The sequence below is a fragment of the Alligator mississippiensis genome, chromosome 3, assembly GCF_030867095.1.
Source record: "Alligator mississippiensis isolate rAllMis1 chromosome 3, rAllMis1, whole genome shotgun sequence".
Lineage (NCBI taxonomy): Eukaryota > Metazoa > Chordata > Crocodylia > Alligatoridae > Alligator > Alligator mississippiensis.
In genome coordinates this window covers 33,531,440-33,556,486 of record NC_081826.1, presented here as the reverse complement: position 1 = coordinate 33,556,486, position 25,047 = coordinate 33,531,440, and the positions used below count along the sequence as shown (strand labels likewise).

General features: G+C 43.1%; 1 protein-coding gene across 6 annotated transcripts in view; it reads left to right on the top strand.

Annotated features, from left to right (window-relative positions):
• The window catches only part of OXR1 (oxidation resistance 1), a 532,223-nt gene that overhangs the window by 395,704 nt on the left and 111,472 nt on the right, over positions 1-25,047 (top strand). For all 6 annotated transcript variants that reach the window (XM_006274553.4, XM_014611619.3, XM_014611620.3 and 3 more), the window contains one exon: positions 20,780-20,862. In XM_006274553.4, the coding sequence (XP_006274615.1) occupies positions 20,780-20,862 (83 nt within the window). The remainder of the gene's footprint in view (positions 1-20,779; positions 20,863-25,047) is intronic.

Genomic DNA, 25,047 nt, shown 5'->3' with positions numbered 1-25,047 from the left:
CCTGTTGGCAGTCAGCCAACCAATTTGAAATGCATCACTAGTTGCTGGGTAGACTGGCAGTTCCTAGCTCCCCAGGGAGCCCAAGCCCCTCACCCAGGTATGTGATGCCTGTCAGGTAGGCAGAGGGAGCAGGTTTCCCCCCTCCCTCAGGAATGTATCCAGGTCAGGTTACCTAAAGAGAGAGGGTAAGTTGTGTACCCTCTGCAGGGCCCCTCTTAACCAAACTGTCACAGAGCAGAGATTTTGGGGAGAAACAGAGGTGGCCTTCTCCCACATCCTCCACCCTCATCTGGGGCTTCAGATATTTCCAAAACCTATGGCAGGCATGCTACTTGCATGCCAAAGCCCGGAGGCTTGGGGTTCAGATGCCCCTGAGTTTTGCCTGCCCTCAGCCATAAGGCCCGAGGGGCAAGCCAGGGAGGAGTCTCCCATTTCCATCAAGTGGGCTTAAAGCCAAGACCTTCCCACTGCAGCAGCTAAGTAGGAGGTTTACTACATTACCTTGGCAGGTACTGTCCCTGTGCCAGGAGAGCTGTCTTCCCTGGTGCAGCCAAGAAGACCGCCTCCTCGGTCACGGTGCTGCTTCCCTTGTTAGGTAAGCATAGACCACGCTTGATCCGAGCCTGCAAGAGGCCGATTGCACTCGTTTTCACCTCTCCCCAGGCCCTTACCGGTGGGAAGTTAGAGATTAGACAGCAGCATCAGTGTACATGTTTTGCGTAGGTAGTCTACTTGTTGAAAGGCTGTTGGCACTCTGCCCTTAGAAAATAAAATAAACAGTCTTTGTTGGTAATATGCCTCAAACCTTTCTTCTGGTCTCGCATCACCTACCAAGACCTGGATCCGGCTGTCACAGAAGTGTCAGGCGTACAGATCTGCTGGTAATCCAGTGCGCTGCAGCCTTGTGTGGGCACTGGAGCATGGCCTGATGCAGAATTTGAGATCCCTGGTACCTGATGAATACTGCCATCAGTGGCAGGGGGCCAAGTGAGGTCTGAGCAGATATAGCCCTCACTTATCCTAGAAAATTAGAGTTGAAAGAGACCTCAGGAAGTCATTTAGTCCAACCCCCCTGGTCAAAGCAAGACTATCCCTGATTAGATCATCCCATCTTGCTACTGCCTCCTCTCCCACCTGCACATATGCTCCATCCTAGACCTACCACAACTGCTGCTGGCTCCCTGGATCCTGCCTGGGAGAAGCCACAATGGTCTGGATTCAGCCCATGGCCCACATGAGTTTGATACCCTGGAGCTATCAGATAGTCTGAAGCAGTGGTTTTCAAATATTTTGGCCAGTTACCCCTTTACCTGAAAGCTATTGCTGCTCAGATCCCTATACCTGACCCTGGCAGATTTCAACACCAGTATCGGCATGTGGCAATGCCATTACTCATCGTACATTGACCAATCGGAAGGTGCACCACCATTATTAAAATTTAGGCCAAGCACTTCGCACTCCAGTGTGAAAATTACTGGTTTATAAAGCATCTCTTCTGATATATTTAACTTGTGCAGACAAGGTGCATGGAGGAGAATTCCATTGGGGACCCTGGACATTTTATCATTTCTTGCTCTGGGTTTGTCCCCCACATCCTTTCAGGCCAGTGAACTCAGATCACAGATTTCCATTATCATTGGGTATGTGGGCACAGGTGCATGTGCTTGAATACATCTGCTGTGTAGTTGGTAAACCTAGTATCAATGAGAGGTGACTTGGGCAAAGGCAGGTGCATTGCTGAAAATGATAGGGGGCAGGTGGTTCATCATATGAGCAGAGTTCTGCAGGCATCTTTGGCAACATGGTATTCCTGACATGGACACAGCATGCTGCAGAAGTCACTGTGATCTAGTTCCCTACTGTGTTGTCTTCTAAACAAAATGTCAATCAGCTGTATACAAGAGCATATTGTCTTGAATAATTAAGAGAGTTGTCTTATTCAAGTTGTCTTGAATAATTAAGAACTAATAAGAATCTTGATTTGTGTAATGATCTCTTGTAGAAGATGCAACACTACCTGCACTTATTTTTGTAGAACTCCAGATTCTTGGTGGATGTGGGCCCTGAGATGCAAAGGTGGGCTGTGTAATAGTAGATCTCCAGACTCATCAATGACTCTTATTCACTGGAATTCACTCTTATTCATTCTCCTCATACTGAGGGACTGCCAACATAGATGACAGTAAATTGACAAGACCCAGTGGGTTTCAGAGATGTTAACTGCACAGCACCTGAAATGGCTGAGTGAGAAGAATTGACCACTAATTGCCAAGAAAAATTGTTATATGTGGCTTAAACTATTTTGTAACTATTCATAAACCTGTCAAACTCCATCTTAAAACTAGTTGGGTTGTTTTTGTCCTTAGTACTTCCACTTGGAAAACACTTGTTTTCTAGAACCTTTTATTTTAATTTCTATCATAAATTCATGATATTTATTCTAGCATAGATTCATAACCGGTTTATATTCATTTGTTCTTGAGCCAGCATGGTGTGGGAGCTCTTCCCTCTATGACAATTATATCCCTTGTCAGTCTTCATATAGGTGGGTTTCATTTCCCTCATTATTCTACTCCCCAGTTTTCATCCACTGTTCCAGTCCAAATTCATCTTTTTTCAACATAGATGTGACCAGGATTATAACCTGTGTTCTGGGTGAGATCTGAGCAGAATCTTTTTCAGTGGCATCAATATTTCACATCTATAATGGAAATTGCCTATCATGTTATGTTTTAGGATTGCAGTTGACTTTTTTTTTTGTCATATCTGCATCAGTGGATGGCTTATAGCTAGGGACCTACCAAATTCACAATTGCATGATTTTTGCAGAAATTGCAAAAAAATGGTAGGGTCCACTGCAAAACAAAACAAACAAGGAGAAAAGGGCAGGAAGCCCTGCTGTCTTGGACCCTGGGGGTGGGGGGAGGGCAGAGGAGAGAGGAAAGGGGGTGGGGGGTGGCTGCTCAGCAGGAGGCAGGGATGCTGCACAAGCAGCTGGACCCAGGTCATGGGCCAGCTGTGGCAGGCAGCTGGGAGGCTGCACTGGGGTCTGCAGAGCCCCGGCCTGGCTTGCTGTGAGCGGTGGGTGCCACAAAAAAACATCCCAGCCAAGGCTCTGCAGGCCCCTGTGTAGCTTCCCAGCTGCCTGCCATAGCCAATCCAGGACCTTGGTACAGCTACTTATGCAGCATCCCCACTTGAGGGTGGCCCAAAATCATGACTTAATTACCCTGGTTAAGCCAAGGGAAACCATTAATCCATGCTTAATAATGCATGGATTAAATGGCTTCCTTGGGCTTAATCATGGTAATTAAGCAACAGGTCCCCTCCATCTGGTAATCTGTGGGGAGGGGCAGGAAAGCTGGGGCCCCTCAGCCAGAGGGGTGGAAGAGCCTTGCCATGCTCAGCCCCCCAAAATAGCAGTTGGTCCCAGGATCTGCTCTTGAAATTGGCTGACTGCCTCCTCAAATTTGGTAGACCCCTCCTCATAGCCATCCAGTGATCAACCAATACACCTTAGTTTTCTTTTCTATCTTTTCCAGATGATGAGCTCCCAATATATAGCAGAACTTTGTGACAATTGCTAAATGTGTTGACCTTACACTCTTGTAGTACTGAATTTTATCCTTGTATGTATTATTCAAGTCCTGAAATTCCTGAATCATTTTCTATATCAATACTGTCACTGAAGTTTGTTTTGTCAGCAAATTTCATTACCATATGCTATAAAGAGTTCCATTAGTTACCTTATACCACCCCAGCAGTTCCCTTTTTAGTCTTCCCATCAGCCAGTTTCTTTCCTGTCTCACAATTCTTATGCTAGTCCTCCTCCATTTTTAGGTTCACTTACTTTTTATGTTACAGTGAAACTGGTGCTTTATTGAAGTTTAGTTTAGATCTGCTAGATTTCCTTTGTCTAGAAAATTATTTACCTCCTCAGGGATGTGAACAGTTAAAATATTAACCTGCTGCCTGCCATGGAGCCCAGGCTGCTCATGACAGGCAGCAGGGAGGCTAATAGCAACTGCACTGGGGTCTGCAGAGCCTAGCAATTAGGTACTAGGTCCCCCTTCCCTTTTCCCCTGCTCTGCTGTGCAAAAGGAAAGCAGCTCCACTTCCTCTCTGCAGAGCCTGGAAGTCAGAGGCCCCCTGCCAGGCCAGATGCAGCACCTTCTGTTTCTGCAGCTGCCACTGCTGGCAGTGTCTGCGCAGGCACTCTCCTGGCCAGACCCATGGTGGCTGCAGGGTTTGGCAAGGGCAAAGTGGAGGTAAGGGGGCACTGGGTGCCTCCCCTGGGTCTGAGGCTCAGCCTCACGGCATGCCCTGTCCACACCCTGGCCTGGGCCTGGAGAAGACCTACCCATCTGCCCAGCTCATAGTGAGGCATGGCCCTGGGGATCCACTGAGTCCCTGCCACATTGGGGGGGTGGGGGGCGCACTGGAAGAACTCCACTGGTGCCAGGTTGGGAAGAATTGTTCCTTAGGCCAGGCTGGAGCAGCCGCACATGGGCCAGGCCTATTTACATTCCGACTCCTCAGTGGCAGATGTGTGATCTACCTGGCATGATTTCCCCTTGCTAAGCTCATGTTGTATTTCCTTTGACTTACGCTTGTTCTCCATGTTGCTATTCATAAAACTTACAAATTTTAAGAACTGCCAAACTGGTGAGAAGCAAAAGCCTCTATTACAATTCCACTGCATTATAATTGTCTTAGCTGAATTCTATACTTAATAGCATATCTAATTTTAAAGTAAGACCTGGCTATTGTAACTCTAAGTGCTTTAACATTTAGAACAGAGCACACAGCAACAGCAGTGAATCTTCACTTGCCAGTATTAAAACTATTTCACTTGCCAACAGCTTTGGTTAAACCTGGCAAGATGATAGTCCTGTGCCATCTGGGCAACTTGAGGGAGCAGAATGGCTTCCTGTTCTTTTCTCCTTTTTATCATGCACCTCTGCCCTTTCAATGTTTCTTCTGTTTCCTTCCATTGCCCACACAGTTCTCAAGTTTTTCTGTTTGTAGTGCCACTAAACTCTGCAAGTATTTGGTCTTCAGCATTACTGTGCATGTGCAAGCATAGTCTTGATGTGAGAAACCAGTGAATGACAGTAATTCACAACTTTATTTGCAGCATACAGACACTTTATATGTGTTTTTCTGAGTGTTTTTCTTAGACATTTTGTAAAACTTGATCAGTAAGCACTTGGTATTTAGTTTGGAAATACAATTTTAAATCTTGCTCTAAATTTTATAAAACTCCTTTGGGGTCTTTCAGGGTCAATATTTTCTGGTAGTATTTTGCTACCAGAGTCTCTTAATCTTTCAGAGATGGGAAGCAATATTGTTAAACCCTGTCGTCTTGATAATAGCTTTACAAAATAGATTTAAAATGTTAAACTGTAAAGCCAGTGAAGACCTCTACAAATGTGACCACCTAATTAGGTACTCAAGTATGAATTAGAACCTGATTTCATGTTTCTCCTTTTGAAATAGAAGTCTTGGTCTAATTGTCTAGACATGGGGTTCTCGGGAGTGGGCTAATTGTATATTGCAGAGAGCTGGGTGGCTAGAAAACATTTGCTTTGTTTCTAACTGGAAATGTAAATTGCTGTAAAGAAATGTTATGTAATTTCAAGTGCAAGGCAGGTGGTTTGGAAAACAAGCATTCTGCTGAAATGTGTTTTCTATTAAGAGTCCCAAAGAAAAATTGAGAGAGAGTGAGTTTATAATGCCAAAGAAAATGCTTCTAACTTTTTGTTTTTGGTCTTGTATAAATAGATTAGTTCCACTCAGTGGCAATTAGATCAGTATAATCTAGTAAAGCTGTAATGTCTATGCTTTCGTTGTTTTACCAGTTGGCAAATGTCAGCAAGTTGTTTCATGTATACTGCTGATTAATGGGGGGGGGGGGGGGGGAAGGAAAGCTTCAGTGTCTTTTTATATTTTTCTTGGATTCACTTTTATAATGCCCACCTAATATATAGGCAGACAAGGTTCCTTGGATGAATTTGATATCTTTTATTAGACCAACCCAAATGGTTGGAGAATAGTTATTAAGCAAGCTTTTGGGTTCAAAAACCCTTCGTCAGGCTAAGGAGGTTTCAGCAGTTGGTGTGTGCTCTTCCTGGATGGAATGAAAAGTAAAGAAGCCAGGGGCTGGGCTGGGCTGGGGAGTCAGTTGCCAGGCAGATTGTAATGTATCAAAAATCCAATGTCTGTGTTTAGTCCCTGATCTCTAGTATCCAGCAGGTTGATGAAATGGAGCTCATAGGCTCGTCTCTGGGATGTGTTGTGTAAATTTCCCTTGAGGATCAGGACTGAGAGATTGGAGAGAGAGTGGCCCTCCTGTGAGAAATGTGCCCCCACCGGTAATTGGGTGTTTCTGTCTTTGATGGATTTCCGGTGTGCGTTCATTCTGGTGCACAGTTGTTTGGTCTCTCCTACATATCTTTCATCAGGGCATTTGGTGCATTGGCTGAGGTATATCACATTCCTGGAGGTGCAGCTGTAAGATCCTGGGATGCTGATGTCTCTGTTGTGGGGTGTAGTAATGGTGGGGGTGGTGGAGATGTGGGGGCAGGTTTTGCATCTCTTGTCATGGCACGGTCTGGATCCTTTTGGTGTGTTCTGGGCTTGAGGAAGTTTGCTTCTGGTGATGAGGTTGGCGAGGTTCGGTGCTTGTCTGAAGGCTAGGATGGGTGGCTCTGGGAAGATCTTTTTAAGAATAGGGTCTTTTTCTAATATGGGTTGCAATTTTTTGAGGATTTTCTGTACAGGTTCAAGGGAGGGGGTGATAGGTCATAACCAGCGGTGTGCGATTTGTGGGTGTTTTTCTTCTGTACTGCAGCAGTTCTTCATGTGGTATCCAGATGGCTCTTTCGAACGTATGATCTACCTCTCTGGAGCAGCGTCCTTGCTGGGTGGAAGCCTTTTTAAGATTGGTGAGGTGGCAATCCCGGGTGTTCTCTTCAGTACAGATGCGGTGGTATCTGAGGGCTTGGCTGTATATCACAGTTTTTTTGGTGTGTTTAAGGTGATTGCTGGTTCTGTGCAGATATGTATGTTGGTCTGTGGGTTTCTTGTATACTGTGGTCTGTATTTTACCCTTCTGGATACTGATCATTGTGTCTAAAAAGGAGATGTTGGTGCTGGAGTATTCTAAAGAAAGTTGGATGGAGGGATGGTGACTGTTGAATTTCTGATGGAACTCAATCAGAGATTGCAGGTTCTCACTCCAAATGATGATGTCATCGATATATCTTAGGTATAGTAAGGGTTTGATGGTTCAGTTCTTGAGGAAGTCTTCTTCCAGGTGGCTCATAAAAAGGTTGGCATACTGTGGGGCCATTTTAGTGCCCATAGCTGTTCCCATCATCTGGAGGAAGTGTTGATTATTAAAAGTGAAAATGTTGTGTGTGAGGATGAAGTGTATAAGCTCAGTAATATCTTTGGGTCTGTATTCTGGGTTGTAATCTTGTTCCTGTAGATATGTAAGGCAGGCTTGGATGCCATCCTGGTGTGCGATGTTGGTATATAGGCTGATAAAGTCCATGGTGGCGAGGAGTGTGTTGCTGGGAAGGTGGTCTATGTTTTTAAATTTCCATAGCAAGTCTGTAGTGTCTTGGACAAAACTTTTTCTGTGGGTGACAAGCGGTTTTAGGATGGATTCAACGAAACCTGATATTTCCTCAGTTAGGGTCCCATGGTTGGATATGATAGGTCTGCCAGGGTTCCCTTGTTTGTAGATTTTAGGGAGCATGTAAAAAGTCCCTGGGTTAGGTAGCGGGGGGATCAAGGTCTGTAGTTCTTCTTGTAATCTTGATGGAAATGATTTGATGGTATTGTTGAGTTTTTTGGTGAAAAGGGGAGTAGGATCTTCTTGTAGTTCTTTGTAGTAGGTGGTGTCAGAAAGCTGTCTGTTGGCTTCCTTTATGTAATCCTCACGGTTTAGGATGACTATGGCTCCTCCTTTATCTGCTGGTTTTATTACTGCTGAAGCTTCCTTAGCCTGAAGAAGGGTTTTTGAAACCGAAAGCTTGCTTAATAACTATTCTCCAACCATTTGGGTTGGTCTAATAAAAGATATCAAATTCACCCAAGGAACCTTGTCTGCCTATGTCCTTAGGCCAACACGGCTACAACTTAAACCCCTGCACCTAATATATATAATTTTTAAAGGTTATAAAAATTTGTTCTAGCCCAGACTAACATTAAGCAAGAGAATCTCCTTTTAGCTATTTTGGTCACCATGCAGTATTGTCTAACTTATTGTAACAATACATTGTATTTTCTCACAATTCCCTTTTAGCCCTATCTTCTTGCTTATAAGTACTTTGAACTTTAGCCAGAAACAAAATTGATAGAGTTGTTAACTTGTCTGATCAAGTTCAGTAATTTCACAAAGCATGTTTGTTGTATTGCAGTACTCCAATATGTACATACTGTAATATGGGCATTACAGTTCCCCAATATGTAAATAACATACAAAAATAGTTGCAAAAGTCCATATGCGCAAAGGGGTTATTCTGTCACCTAGTAAGGACATTTTTATTACCATAGTAATAAGACATTTTTGGAGCTCCGGCAATAAGTATTTCTAAGCAGAAGATTTAAATTGCTTCCCTGAATTGCAGTCAAAGAAGCAATTTTGTTGTATACCAAACCTGAAGATATAAAGTAATGTCTAAAACTTAAGAAATACCAATATTGACCACAGTTGCACCTCAGTATCCGTAAACTATTTTTTATTTACAAAAGTATTTTCCTGCAATTCCCATCACTCTTCCCTATTATAAGATCTAACTCCAATGAAGTCAGATTTCTTTCATGATGTCAGATACCTTTTCACTCTTCCACTCTCTGCTCTAGCTTCTGCAGTTTTAGGAATTATTTTGTTTGCAACTGTCTTGTAATCTCTAGTTTAACTTTCTTATCTCCCTTATAACACATCATCCCTTTTAACCTTTATGTATTCTCAAATGTACAAAACATGATGATTGTTAATAATAACAAGGTAATATCAAAATGGAGATATTGGGTATGGAATGGTTTTTCACATAATCATAGAAAATTAGGGCTGGATGGGGCCTCAGGAGGTCATCTGGTCCAACCCCCTGCTCAAAGCAGGACTATCCCCAACTCAGTCATCCCTGCCAAAGCTTTGTCTAAAAACCTGCAAGAATGGAGCTTCTACCACCTCTCTGGGTAACCTGCTCCTAGTGAGAAAATTCTTCCTGATATCTAACCTAAACTTCCCTTGCTGCAACTTGAGATGGTTGCTCCTTGTTCTGCCTTCCGCCACCACTGAGAACAGTCTATCTTCACCTTTTGAACCCCTCTTCAGGTAGTTGAAAGCTGCTATTACATCCCTTCTCAGTCTTCTCTATGCCATCTTCCAGGTCATTGATGAAGACATTGACCAAAATTGACCCCAGGACCAACCCCTGGGGCATACCACTTGATACCAGCTGCCAACTAGACATCAATTTATTGATTACTACTCTCTGAGCCCACTGCTCCAGCTTGTTTTCTGTCCACCTTATAGTCCATTCATCCAGCCTGTACTTCCTTAGCTTAGCTGCAAGAACGTTGTGGGAGACCATATCAAAAGCCTTGCTAAAATCAAGGTACCACATCCACTGGTCTCTCCACATCCACAGAGCCAGTTATCTCATCATAGAAGGCAACCAGGTTGGTCAGGCATGACTTGCCCCTGGTCAATCCATGCCGACTGTTCCTAATCACCTTTTTCTCCTCCAAGTGTTTAGAATGGATTCCTTGAGGATCCGCTCCATGCTTTTTCCAGGGTCTGAGGTGAGGCTGACTGGTCTGTAGTTCCCTGGATCCTCCTTTTTCCCCTTTCTTAAACATGGGTACTATGTTTGCCCTTTTCCAGTCATCCAGAGCCTCTCCTCATTGCCATGAGTTTTCAAAGATAATGGCTAGTGGCTCTGCAATCACATCAGCCAACTCCCTCATCACCCTTGGGTGTATCCCATCCATCCCCATGGACTTGTCCACATCCAGCTTTTTGAAATAGTCCCTAACCTGTTCTTTCACCACTGTTGGTGGCTCGCCTTCTCCCCAAACTATGCTGCCCTGTCCAGTAGTCTGGGAGCTGACCTCGCTTGTAAAGACCAGAATTCTGTGAAGATTCATAGATGTTAGGGTCGGAAGGGACCTCAACAGATCATCGAGTCCGACCCCCTGCATTGGCAGGAAAGAGTGCTGGGTCTAGATGACCCCAGCTAGATGCATATCCAAACTCCTCTTGAAATGACCCCAGCTAGATGCATATCCAACCTCCTCTTGAATATATCCAACCTCCTCTTGAACTTGCTCTCCATAAGAAAACAACTCTACAATGAACTACTGTAATTTGAAGTTCTATTCTGAACAGTTCAAAGCTTTTTTTAAATTGCTTTGGCTCTTGTTCATGTAGATATTACAAGCTAGGTTGCCTTCTAATGTGGCTCAAATTATCCCAAAATCTAAGGTGAATCAGTATGTTTTGAGCCCTGGCAAGTTATTTCCTGATGTCTCCAGTAGCTACATGAGTGGAGCTGCATACAGTTCCCACTGATTAACTGTGAAAAATTAAATGTTTTTTTTCTGCATTGATGTTTGTGTTTGGTAATCTTGTTAGGGCACTAAACAATACAAGAGTGTCACCTTTATTTTTGTTTCTTAAATACTGGGATAGTGTTGGAGAGGTGTAGACATCCAGGTAAGGAGCATAGTTAAAGTTTCTAGTGCATTTGTCTAGTGTCTTGTCTTGTGTTGTAACTTTGTCCTGAAGCCTGTCTTAGGTATTTGTCCTTTCTGACCTGTGAAAGCCCAAAAGAAGTCAGCACGCTTATTGCTTTAAAAGAATTGTATGTAGCCAAAATATAGTTTCTTGGTATGTATCTGTCCAACTACCAACAGAACCTAATATTCCAAAAGATCATGAAAAAGTTTGGAGTGAGGCAACTTCCAGAGAAATTGGATGTCTTCACCTTTGCCCACTAAGGGTCAGCTCAGAAAGCATTTGTATAGTTGATCTCCTGGTAGATACATCAGGAGTGCATGTAGATATTACATAGTTTTACAACCTGTTTCTGATGCATAAGGAGTGATGATTGTGTTTTGCAGGCCATAGTTTAATTAAATCTCTAATCAGTATTTTAGCTGCCTCCAAGAACATTTTATTAATATACTGAATTTATAACAATAAAGAACACTTTTCATATGGCAACTAAGGCAAAGAAATGCTAGTAGTAAAATAGTAAGACTGCAGCATTTCAGCTGATGGCATTTCTGGAAATTTTGGCTATTTTAGTTTCCTCCTTTCTGGGGCAAATAATTCAAGTCCTCCCCCTCCTCCAATTTTCGTGCATGTTGATATGCTTACTTTTTAATTCTTATCAGCCTTCTCTAAACCACCTTCAGTTCTGTAATTCTTTGAGGTGGGTAGACCAGTGTTGTACAAAACATTCTAGATAAGGCTACACTCTTTACTAATGTATAGTACAGGTAGCTATAATTGGCTTGATTCTTCATTATGTATCCTAATGAATGTCTCTCCCTCCCAAAAACAGCACACTGGGTAGAAAGTCTAATTGAGCAAGCTGCCAAGTGTCTTCTTAAAAGAAAAAAAAAAAAAAGGCAAAATAGTTAATTTAGAGCCTTTCAAGCTGGAAACATAGCTTGCATATTGAAGAGAGTATTACTCTGTATTTAGTTGACTGTGAACATAATCTGGTACTGTGTTGCTTTTTCATCTAGCTTTGAATACTTCTAGAGTTCCTCCGTATTCTCTCCTATTGACTGACCTTAACTACTCATTTACAGATTTAAAGTGTCATGTCTTTAGTAGTCTTTCCGGATCATCATTTTATGTATAATTTGTCACAGAACGAGACCCCCAGGGGTGACAGTGATGCCCCTGGTGGCTCTGCGACTGTGCAAGCTCTGCCCCAAGAGCACCCTCTTATCTCACCTGCCACATCTTTGATGGAAAAATAACTCGGGAAGCTGCCAACGAGCCTTTGCTTAGTCCTGGTTCAGTGAACCTTACTCAAGCTCTGATCTGTAGGCCCCTTTGCTAGGCTTCTCTTCAGTACAGTACTGCATGAGGCACCTCAGGCCTTATGGGCCAATTGCATGGCTCCAACCACCCCTTTACTATGCCCCATGCCTCACAAGTGTTACATTACTGTTATGCTCTGTTGGGGCCTTGGCCTACTCAGACTCTACTCCTTTGATATTGCTAGACCTTTGAGCCTAGACCCACTGTGTTGGACCCAGCTTTGAGGCACTAGCCTATAAACTCCTCTTATTATAGGGCCCTTGGCCCTTGCAGCTCATGCCCCTCTGGCACTGGGGCTCTATACAGTCATGTGCCCCCAATGAGGCTTCCTTCTCTCCTATTCGTCTCTTTCCAGTCCACTGGTTCCAAGAATAACACAAACCTAAGTCCCTGGGTTACAACATAACATTAGTAATAAAGGCAGCACAGTGACTCTTTTAAGAGGGCAAACTCTCACCCTTAAAATACCAGCCCCTTATCTCTGGGCACCTTGTGAGCCCCTAGAGTCTTACTGCATTTGGAGGTAGCAAAGCAGGCAGCCAGATGCATTGGGCTGCTCTCTTGTGCAGGAACTCCTTCTCCTAGCAGTTGCCAAAGAGAGAGTCACCCCAGCCAGCCTCAGCCCTGAGCTTGTATGTGCCCTGGGCTCTGACTCCTTCCAGTCAGCTGACTGCCTGCAGGTGCTGGCTAATTACCTTGTTAGCCTGTTACTAAGGCAACCTGCAGCTGTGGGGCTCTGTGTACCTGCCAGGTTCCTTTGCTAAGCTGGTTCTACTCTTAAAGGTGCCAGCACACCTTGGTGCCCTGTGACATAATTTAATGATGTAGGACCTATTTCACAATCTTGACACCCTCTATTTTGGTCATTTTTCCTCAGTAAAAACAAAATATTTATTTCCATTCTGTTTCTTATATTTTGCTCAGTGTTTAACATTATATGCTGTACTTCATTTGCCCCTACCCCCCCAGGTTTTTTGAAAGTCCAGATAACTTGTCAGCTGATTCTTCATTAGATTCTTCATTAATAAAGTTTCAGTTATCTGAACACAATGTTCTGGAGGTCTGCTTTGCTCTTGCAGAAGCAGTTCTATATTAGCCTTTAAGTAGGTGATAGAATTTAAACTTATTTTCTTTATTACTGGTAGTATTACAGTCATATAGCTGTGATGGCCCAGGCATTATGCAAGAGGCAAGGATTTGGGGAGGGTAATATCTTTTATTGGACCAACTGAAGTCAGATGTTTTTGCATTGCATTGTATAACTTTATACCAACTATACAGTTGGTCTAATAAAAGATATAGCCCCCAAAAATCCTTGCTGCTTTGCATTTCGTAATCAAGAAACATCGTGAAACTTGAAATGAAACTACAGCCTACCGCTTCTAAAAGATGATTGTTTTTTATCTTCATTTCTCAAGCAATGGTTTCTGGGTGCATGAAGGATTTTCCAAGGCACTCCAGGATATTTCAGCAACTTAATGCTGGCTTGCATTTGCTGGAGAGTTAGCTTAATTGAGAAATGGTAGTGAGGGGAATGGGGAGAGTTGCTCAGTTCTGGTTGCGGGTACTCAAGCATACATGCTAATTTCTTACCTAATCTCTTCCCCAGGACAAAATGGCTGTCAGTCTTTCCCTGTAATATTCATTGCCTCCCTTTACCCCAGTTTACTAGCCTGGATTTTATACTTTGATATCATCTCTCTGAAAGAGAGAGGGGACCATGCTATATGAAGCTTGTAGCAATCACTTGTTTAGCAAGTAGTTTGAGTGATGTGACTTACTATCTAATGTAAATCAAGGGCATAGTAACCCAGCAAGAAGCTGAGTACTGAGATTTTTCAACAGTTTGCAGTCCTGTTATCATTGTCATAAAAACTGGCTTTGCCTGAAGGGAGTCTTAGAATCAGGCCTTCTCATGACCAGGGATCCTGGTTTTCTCTGATTAAAAAAAAATAAAAAAATCCCCAATTCTTCAGTTAAAAAAAGTAACCCAAAATCCACACTTTTCTGTGATCAAAATGAAACACCACTTCATATATATCTATGTATTACTGGTGTTTCATTTTAATAACGGAAAAATGTGGATCTTGGGTTACTTTTTTTTTTAACTGAAAAATGTGGATTTTTTTTAATCAGAAAAAACCAGGATCCCTTCTCATGACTTCCAAGTTGTATTTGCAAAAATATCAGTGAACTCTTCTCTTCTGTTTCGTGATCTTGGCACTGAAAGCTGCATGATCCTGATCTGCTATTTCTGAATGGTGTGGTAAAAAAAGGACAGAAAGCTGAAAGTCTGCAATCCAGGTTATCCTAGTCTTCTCAGTACTTAGAAAACAGTGTGATGGAAAATGGTGTCAGCTGTCCACACCGAAACTAGCAATGCCATGGGAAGAAGATTCTGTCGGTTAGGTAGTGGGTTGGTACAGGACCTTGACACAGGCATGCAGGAGGACGTTGGCTTATAAATTTGTTTGGGAGAGGGAAGGGGGCAATGCAGCTTCCACAGTATTCAGTCTTCAGCAGAAGGTTCCCATTTGCTGGAACATATTTTAAGGTCAGAGGGCCTTATATAACTAGGCCTCCAACACAACGCAAGCTAAGCTTCCTTTGTCTGGTTTCATATTCTGAAATATGATTGTTCCTGGTCGTTGGTCTTTTGTATGACTGAACGTAGCAGCTTTTCTTTATGCTACAGTAATCTAATCTTTTGCTTTTATATGCACTGGTCTGACTTCCTGAATAAATATTGACTCAATGTCCTTTAGAACAACTTAATATTTTTCCAGCTTTATTCTTCTAAACCGAGTATCTAGATTACAGTTGAAATATTTGAACACGTGTCTGACTCTGTACTTAATCATTTCAGTGTTTCAAAACAGAGCATTAAGTGGCCCATTCCTGTTGGGAGGTCTCTCCCTATCTTCCTCCTTAAGTAAATTTTCTAGGTAAAACTATAGTTCTGTTGATATCTTGAAGTCACAGTACAGCATGAACCAAAGCTTCTTGTCCTTTGTCTACCTGCATGCTAAGAATAACATCAGTTTCTACTAATTCAAACCCAAAACTGATTAGTTAAGTATATTGGGTAATTCATTGGGATTAATAAGTGAAAAAGTGGGCTCCCTCAGAAATCCATTCATCAAAAGGCAGTGTGATTGATTGAATCTCACTTGTGCCAAGGTTACCTTACCTTCCTGTTGCTAAAGGCTGTTTTAGTTCTCAAATAGATAAAGGAATACAAGAAGCACAAAAATGACTGAAAGCCATATTTTTCTCCCCCTTTAAATAATAATAATAATAAATAAATATCTCTTGGCTGGAGTAAAGGATTTAAGTGTTGGGTTCCATGGCTTTCTAGTGCTCTGGGGAGGTACGCAGAGCATTTGTTTTCCTGCCACTTTGTTTCCTCTTTTCATCTAAGGGCACCAGCAATATTTAAATGGAAACTAAATTTAAAAAAAAAATGTCACGCCTTTGCTTAAAGTTGGAACAGGCAAACTGTAAAACAGCTCAATAGCTGAAATGTTTGTTCAATATTAGAAAACCTTTGTCCACAGTTTTTTCTTGTATTTGCATGATGGCTGCTAACTTTAGTCTTGTATGTATGTATGTAACCAATGATTCTCAACCAGGGTGCTTTGAAATCCTTTCACAGGTGCTGCATAGTGTCATACAAGTTAGCACTGTTAGGCGTGAAGACGTAATCCACAAATTAAACCCAGAATGTTCACATAGGAGTTCACCGTGTTAAAAAAATATATATATTCCGAACTGGTGAGATGTTTTTGAGTTCTTTGCAACCTAAGAATTGCTCTATTATTTTTTCAGGAAATGTTCTTTGAGTAGATATGATATCTTTTATTAGACCAGCTGAGTAGCTGGGAGAAAAGTTCTTGGCAAGCTTTTGGGCACAGTCACCCTTCTTCAAGCATAGGGAGTCTTATTTTTCTACACTTAAAAAAAATAAAGTGAAAACTTAAGTGCTGATATTTTCTGAGGGGTGCTTCAAGGCTATCAAAGGGTGCCTTGCATCTAAAAAGGTTGAAGTTTATATCCCACCCTTTCTAATCCTTAAACTCTCTTCCCTCCTTCCCTCCAGCCACCGCCTCCCTGCCCTACACAATCAAACCCTCCCACCAATCCCAATAACACCTCTCAACTGACACATCTAGGACACAAGAAAACTTCCCCCCAGCTCCCACTTCCACCATCCCACTTCAAACCCAGGGGAGATCCCCCTTCATCCTCCAACATCCCCTTATACCTCTCTCCCCATTTTATACATAGAAGCTCCAGCTGTCCTCCCTTGTCCAAAAACCCTACTTAACCCCTTCCCCTCCTCTCAGCAAGCACAAAATTAACATTAAAAAAGACTCTAACAGGAAAGTAAAAAAAAAATCTTCTTCCCCTCCTTCAGTTATTGCCAAAATGTGCCCTTCAGTAGCAAACACCCTGGGAGGCCGGTTAGCTTTGTAGGGCCTTCAAGCAGGCTTGGTCCTTCTCCCTTCTTATAGGTGCTTGGGCTGGATCCCAGCCCTCACCTGCATTTATATGTAATAAGTTCTCTTTAGAAGTTTTGGCCATTTTGGCTTGGAGTTGCTCTCCCTATGTCTCTTAAGAAACAGGTAGTTTTTCAAACTGGTCTAAGGGGGACTCAGTTTACATCCTAAAGTCTGCAAAGTGCAGTAGCTCTATCCTTCCTGATGTTGAAGAAGACATCCTGCGAAGGTAGCTCACCCCTTTTCCTCATGCTGATGAATTAATACTTTTTTTCTCTCTCTACTGTTCTGTCCTTTCTTTACTAACTTGCTTTCATCAGGCAGTACCTTTTATACTGCCACTCATGAAGAGGTTCCCTTGTGAAAATGGAAGTACTTCAGAATTTTGTATTCGGAGAGAGAGAGGTTGGAACAGCATGCATTGTAGCACTTGACAAGGTACCAGATCTTAACGTGAGGCTTGAGCTCTTTTTCCATTCTGATAGTTCGAAGGAGAAAAAATGTTGGTGTTAGTGCCAAATCAGGGCTGCCAAACTTGCCTGTGTCAAAGTCTTTGCAACTGAAAGAGTCTTTTAACTTCATCACCTGACTTTGATTCAAAAGAAAACTTGCATTTAAGTCTTGTGCTACTGGGAATAGCAGTAGATAAGGGGCACTGCTTTCTGCTGTAGGCTTAGATGGAACTGATCTGAACTGGACACATGCTCAGCAGTTAGTTGCTTCATTGTTGTGGTGCTCAGCAGCATTCCAGGCGGCACTGCCTGTTGTGTTGCAATGAAGAACTAGTTTGCTTTAAAAACATTTTGAAACCAGACAAAGTATTTAACCCTCAGGCTGAGAGTGTTGGACACTTGTTTTTCCTTCAATCTTAATTTCCTTTCCTCGTGTAGCAGTGTTTCTCAACCTTTTCAGACTCGGGGCACCCCTTTGTAAGCTTTCAGAATTTAGCAGTGCCCCATTTAAAACAATATGAATACAGTATGAATATTATAATATAAACGTATAATTAATTAATATGTTCTTCATTGTGCTGCTGTATTATAATATTAAATGTAATACTGTAGTCACCCTTCTGAGCTGTTCCTCATGGCTCTGCCTGGCCCTGTGTGTGTGCTCTCAGTATGGCACCTGGACTACCGACATAGGTCTGGGTCACTGGGGCTTAGGGACCAGTGGGCCAGTTCATGTTCTTCGTTAGCCCAGGGTGACCCCCATGAATTCCAGCACTTTAGCCCCATAGCCAAAAGAGCCAGAGCCCAGGAACCCCCAGCTGTAAGGGATGAGGTGCCAGACTACTTATGTGACATGGTGCACTGAGAGGATTGGGGGAGCAGAGAGATAAGCAGCAGAATACATGGGGTGGAGGAGAAGGAGGGACATCCTTCCCACCCCCGGGCTGTACCTGAGGATGCAAGTGCTGCCTTCGCTGCTACAACTGTTTCTCCAAGAACTTGCACACCAAGCTCCAGAGCCACCTGCCCCCATAACCCCTCCCAACAGCCCCAGGAACATTCAAGCCATTAGAGGGAAAGCTGGGTTGAAAAACACAGAGTGGATGGTGCAGGGTCTGCTAGAGGGTGGATGGGGGCAACCTAGATGTTCCTTGTTGGTGCAGAAGCTGGAGTGGGCGAGAGGAGTATCGTAGAATCAGTGGACCGGAAGGGACCTGCAAGATTATCAAGTCCGGTCCTCTGCCATAGGCAGGAGGTTAATGAGCTCAAAATAGCTCAGTGAGTTGCTTATCCAGCCTCCTCTTGAACACCTCCAAGGATGGTGACCGCACCACCTCTGCCAGGAGTGTGTTCCAGGTTCTAGTTATCCTTAGTAGCAAGCAGCATACTGATCTACCTCATCCCAGTTGGGAATCACTGTCATCAAGTAATATAGAACAAGAAAGGAGCACATTCCCAAAACTGTGGCAAAAGTGTCACAGCTCTAGCTCAAAAACTATGTTCTGATCGATGAACTTTTCTGGACAATTAATTTACTTTTGGTTTAACTGTAGTTTAAAGCTGCTACTTTGAGTTCCTTTAGTGACTCTTAAATATTTACTGTTTTTCATACAGTGATCTCTAAACTGTATGTCAGATCTTAAGTGAACAGACTGGGAATAGTTTCCCATTTCTATGGGATTATTTTGTTTTGTGTAACAACAAAGACTTCTAGTTAAATAAAACACAGTAACATTAATGGGGTGGGAATTCTGTGTGATATCTCTCTCAAAGGAATGCATGCTATGGAGTGCACTTCAGAGGGGAATAGATGTCAACACTTCATTTCTTTTGTTGGAAGGATTTCCTCCCCCTTTCCCCACCCTGGAAGCAGTGTTTTGTGTTCTCCAAAATGTGTGCTGAGTTCTCAGATTTTTGGGAATTAAAGTCTTTGTAAACTCTGAAGTAATCTTAATTTAACTATTCCAATAGCCTTAATCTGTGTTTTTCAAGGGAGACTTAGTGTAAGGGAAAAGGATTAATTTAATGACTACAAAATAAAAATAAATTAAAATGATTTGGTTTAGGCTTCTAAGAAACTAAAAATGGCTGATAGAAGTAACTTTAACATGTACAGTAAACGATTTGAATACAGGGAAATATAGATTTTATGTGCATTTTCATTCTAGCTCAGAAATATCTGAGCATGTAAATTGAAGATAATGGAAACAAAAATGTATCAGCACAATTAGGAGCATGCTGCAGTGACAACTAATTTTTTTTTTTTTTAGATCTGCAAAACTGATGCGTATTGGCTCTCTCCATGTTATAGGTATTGCACAATAAAATGGTTAATTGTACAATTTCCGGGAGACCAACTACATGTGCAAAGTACATAGTATAAAATAAAAAGCACCACCCAGCTATAAAGTTAGACATCAAAAAATGTGTATTAACTGTATAACTGGTTGTTAATGAGCTTTAATTTGCATGTGTACCAGGGTCTCCCCTGTGGCTGGGAGCCCCATCAGCAGACAGGGCTCCCAACTGCAAGAGTGTATTAACTCGAATGTAAAATCCCCATGCACTAGGGATTGAGGTAGCCATGATCCCCAGGGCTTGGGGATGCGTGAAACCTCCAGGCCCTAGGGATCTTGGCTGCTGTGATGCCTAGGGCTTAGTGTGCATGAAACCCCTGGAGATTACCGCAGGGAGAATTTTTGGGAGGGAGGAAGGAAGGGAAGGGGAAGGCAGGGGAGGGGTAGTGGCAGGAGGCACGATTGTGTGAATTGTGCATTAGATCGCATTGTGCCTTTACCTGCATGTATAGAGGGGACCACAGAAGTCTCTCTTCCTCTTCCTGTATGCAATAAATGTTTAAGAGTACAGGAGTGAGGAACAAGTTTAATAGTTTTGTGCATTATACCCCTATATTCAGTATGCTATATTCAGGAAAGACTTGTGTAGCATATTCGGTAACTGTCAAACAACAGTATGTCTTGTGTGTTGTTGTCATTGTTTGTGAATTAATCAAACTTCTATTTTTATAAACATACATCAGCAAAATTTGATTACAGTTGCAATATGTTCTCCTTTTTGGATTGCGTCCCAAGGAAACTGGTGTTATTAAGGGGTGGTGTCACCAAAAGAAATGAATTGTAAGTGCTTTCAGAATATCTGACAGAAAGATGAAGTACATATCCATAAGGAAGAAGTGCTTTTTATCTTGTCCTCTTTTGTACCGAATGAATGAGGGAGAGAATTCTAGGGTGTGTGTATCTCGCAAACGTCGCAAACCGTATAAAATACATTCAACTTGGAAGCTATACCCTTTAATTGGATCTGCCCTCTAGAAGCTGTAGATAGCCTTTTCTGCAGACAAAGGCAGACCTGATGCAATATGAAACCAATTAAATGGGGTAGCTTTAGAAGCATTGCTTGTATAGTTGATGTAATTTTGCCCAATGGGGTTGATTGATCATTTAGTCTTCCCTGCATTAATAACTTCCTGGATGTAAGCAGGTACTTGTATATTTAATTGATTCCCAGTTGTCACAGTGGTTCATATTGGCCAAATCTTTATAGCATAGCAGTGGAGTCAAGTCCCTATTCTGACAGCCGGTTGTCTGTTAGACAGTCAAGAGTCACAAGGATCAAGCTATGTAACTGGTGAATTAGATGTCTGCCCGTGGGGCTGTACTCAGCAGCCTGTGACAATACTGAGTGAGAGAGGAAGATGAATTTAACACGCGCCTTGCCTCAATTTTTTTCAGACACTGGCCAGAAGAAGACCCCAGACAAGAAAGATGGGCGACGAATGTCTTTTCAAAAGCCTAAAGGGACTATTGAATATACTGTAAGTTGCTGCCTGGCTATTAAACTGTTGTTATTGCATAGCAATGGGCTGTGAGTCTAGGAGTTTCCAGTTCGTAACATAAACAAAATAGTTATGCTCATTACCTTGTTCTCATCAGTCTGTACTGTACTTCCAGGAGCTGATTCCCTTCATAGAAACTGCTTAAATGGTATTTTAAGATTTTTTCAAGAGTGATATATAGCATCCTGAAAAGTAATCTGACATTTTTTGTTTTGATTTTCTGTGGAGGCTAATTTAATAGTTAAATGATTTTTAATCAGTGGCATAGTTCTGTTGAAGGCTAATTATTCAGTAACTTGAAGTAAATAATCTGAATTATAAAATCACAACTTCTAAAGCTTTTAGCATTGTTAAATTATTAAATACAATAAAAGTAACAAAATAGTATGAGTCTATTTTTGTAATACCTTTTGGTAAATGACCTTCCATCATTCTTCTGATAATTTCCATTGATCTATATCTAACACAGTACAGCTCTGTTTTCCTAGCAGTATCTGAAAATGGAGCCTTTCTCTGGCTGTTATGTTCTTGAAATGACCCTCAAACCGTGCTGCAGTCAGCTTTTCACATTTCTGGTTACTAAGGGAAACTAAAGTGAGAAATATCTGTCTTGTGTTCTGTACTGGGTGTTTAATTAAGACTATAAATAATACTTAATAAGTTTATGTTAATATAGTCCAAGTTATCACAGTAGCTTCTGACCTGTTTTAAAACTTTGCACAGTATAATAAAAGGATTTTTTTTTTTAATTTGTAAAAGTCTGTAAAGAATAAGCTATAAAGTGGACACCTTAAGTGTGGTCAAGCATAGCTTTATACAACAATAACATTAGTCCTTTCTTTTTATCTGTATTAATATGACTAAACTTAGCTTCAAAAAAATATTGAAGAGTATTATTTTGGTTTGTTGTCTTTTCCTAAGTCTAGGATAACTCTGTTAGTCTGCTTTGTATAGATGAAAGTTCCTTTCAACAGTAGAACCATGCATCTTTAAATTAGAAATCTTAGAAAATTAGGGTTTGAAAGGACCTTAAGAGGTCATCTAGTCCAACCCCTTGCTCAAAGCAGGATCATCCCCAAAAAGATCGTTCCAGCCAGGGCTTTGTTGAGGTGGGCCTTAAAAACCTCCAAGGATGAAGATTCCACCATCTATCTAGGTAACCAATTCCAGTGTTCCATCACTCTCCTAGTGAGACAGTTTTTCCTAGTGGTTACAGATGACAGAACAAGGAGCAATGGTCTCAAGTTGTAGCATCCTAAAACTCCGCTACAACTTGAGACCATTGCTCCTTGTTCTGTCATCTGTAACCACTAAGAACAGCCTAGCTCCATAGTTTCATAGTTGGTAGGGTCAGAAGGAACCTGAGCAGATCATCAAGTCTGACCCCCTGCCATGGGAAGGAAAGAATGCTGGGGTCAAATGACCCTGGCAAGGTATCTATCTAGCCTCCTTTTGAAGACCCCCACGGTAGGAGCGAGCACCACTTCCCTTGGAAGTTGGTTCCAGATCCTAGCTGCCCTGACTATGAAGTAGTGCTTCCTGATATCTAGCCTGAACCTACTCTCAGTCAACTTGTGGCCATTATTCCTAGTTACTCCTGGTAGTGCTCAGGGGAACAGGGACTCTCCTGTCCCCTACTGGTCCCCCTGGTAAGTTTATAGACGGCTACCAGATCCCCTCTCAGCCTTCTCTTGTGGAGGCTGAACAGGTTCAGGTCCCGTAGCACCTCCTCATAGGGCCTGCCCTGCTGACCCCTGACCATGTGAGCGGCCCTCCTCTGGACCCTCTCAATGCTGTCCACATCTCTCTTAAAGTGTGGTGCCCAGAACTGGGTGCAGTACTCCGACTGCAGCCTGACCAATGTTGCATAGAGAGGGAGGATCACCTCCTTGGACCTCCATGACAAGGTGCGGTTAGCCTTCCTGACCGCGTTCCCACATTGGTGACCCATGTTCATGTTGGAACCAATAATGACTCCAAGATCCTTTTCTGCCTCTGTGCTGATGAGAAGGGAGTTCCCCAGCCTGCAGGTATGCTGCTGGTTCTTTCTCCCTAGGTGTAGTACCTTGCACTTGTCAGTATTGAATCCCATCCTATTCTCATTCGCTCACCCCTGTAACCTGTCCAGATGTAGTTGTAGCCTGTCCCTCCCTTCTAGTGTGCCCACCTCTCCCCACATCTTAGTGTCATCCGCGAATTTGAACAAGGTGCTTTTCACCCAAGTCTCTGATGAAGATGTTAAACAGTGCATGCCTGAGTACCGAGCCCTGGAGGACCCCACTGCCCACCTCCCACCAGGTTGAAAATGACCTGTCCACCACCACTCTGGGTGCAGCCGTCCAGCCAATTTGCGACCCATCTGACTCTGTAGGCATCAACTCCACAGTCGCCTAATTTTTTAATGAGAATGGGGTGAGAGAGAGTGTCAAAGGCCTTCCTAAATTCCAGAAAGACTATGTCCACCACGACACCTGTGTCTAAGGATTTTGTGACCTGGTCATAGAAGGCAAACAGGTTGGTTTGACAGGACCTGCCTTGAAAGAACTCATTCTGGCTGCCCCTGAGCATAATCTCCCCTGCTGGTCCTTCGCAGATGTGTTCCTGGATAATTTTCTCAAAGAGCTTCCCTAGGACTGAGGTAAGGCTAACGGGCCTATAGTTACCCGGGTCCTCCTTCCTCCCTTTCTTGAAAATGGGGACCACATTGGCCCTTTCCCAGTCCTCTCAGACCTGGCCAGAGCACCATGAGTGCTCGTAAAGCCGTGCCAGGGGTCCTGCAATGACCTCTGCCAATTCCCTCAGAACCCTGGGATGGAGATCATCTGGACCTGCTGACTTGAACATGTCCAGCCCCACCAGAAGTTCCCTAACTAGGTCCTCCCTGACCCTAGGCCTGGCAGTGCCCCGAGTCCGTCTGGAATCCCGGTGGGGGAGACGTCCTGGTCCCTGCTCAGAAAAATGGAGGCAAAGAATTTTATCGTCTGGTGCAACCACCAGATTGCCAAGTGTGTCCTGCAGGGGGACCCCACATTACCCAGTGCTTTCTTTTTACTCCCTATGTATTTAAAAAAGGACTTCTTGTTATTTTTTATTCTGGTCACTAGTCCTAGTTCTGTCTCTGCCTTAGCCTTCCTAACAGCTCCCCCTACAGTCCAGAGCAATGGAGGTATAATCCTCCTTGGTGATGGCCCCTCCCTTCCATCTGGTGTATGCCTCCTTTTTAGCTTTCAGATGTTCCTGAATGTCTTTGGTGAGCCATGGGGGCTTTTGAGCACTCTTGTCCCCTTTGACTCGCGTTGAAACTGTCACCCTTTGGGCTCGGAGGATCGTCTCCTTAAGGAACGACCACTCGTCTTGGACTCCCAACTCCCCTACCCTCCAGGACCTCAGTGCCTTTCCGACTAATCTCCTTAACTCTTTGAAATTGGCCCTCCTGAAGTCAAAGGCTGCTGCCTTGCTGCAGGCTTTTGACATCCTGCGCTGGATAGTGAATTTCAGTAGGTGATGATCACTATTGCCCAGGTGGTCGAGAACCCGCAGTCCCCTCACCAGGTCGTCACCTGTGACCAGGACCAGGTCCAGCAAGGCATTTCCCCTGGTGGGACTGTGTACCTCCTGGGTTAGGTAGAGGTCCTGCATCTTGGCTAGGAACCTACAGGGGGTCAGAGCTGGCTGACTGCTCCTCCCAGCAGATGTCCGGGTAGTTTAGGTCACCCATGATGACCACATCCCTTGACCTGACTGTCTCCACGAGGTAAAGAAGGCATTGAGTACTTCAGCCTTTTTCCTCCTCATCTTTCACTAGGTTGCTTTCCCCATTCAGTAAGTGATCCGCACTTTCTCTGACCTTCCTCTTGTTGCTGACATACTTGTAGGAAACGGTTCTTGTTACCCTTCGTGTTTCTTGCTAGCTGTAACTCCAGTTGCATTTTGGCCTTCCTGATTTCATCCCTGCATGCCTGAGCAATATTCCTATACTCTTCCCCAAGTTGTTTGTCCAAACTTCCACTTATAAGTTTCCTTTTTGTGTTTAAGTTCATCAGAGAGTTCTCTGCTAAGCCAAACTGGCCACCTGCCATACTTACTGTTCTTCCTGCATAGCAGGGTGGTTTGTTCCTGTGCCCTCAGTAAGGTTTCTTCAAAATACCACCAGCTCTCCAGGAC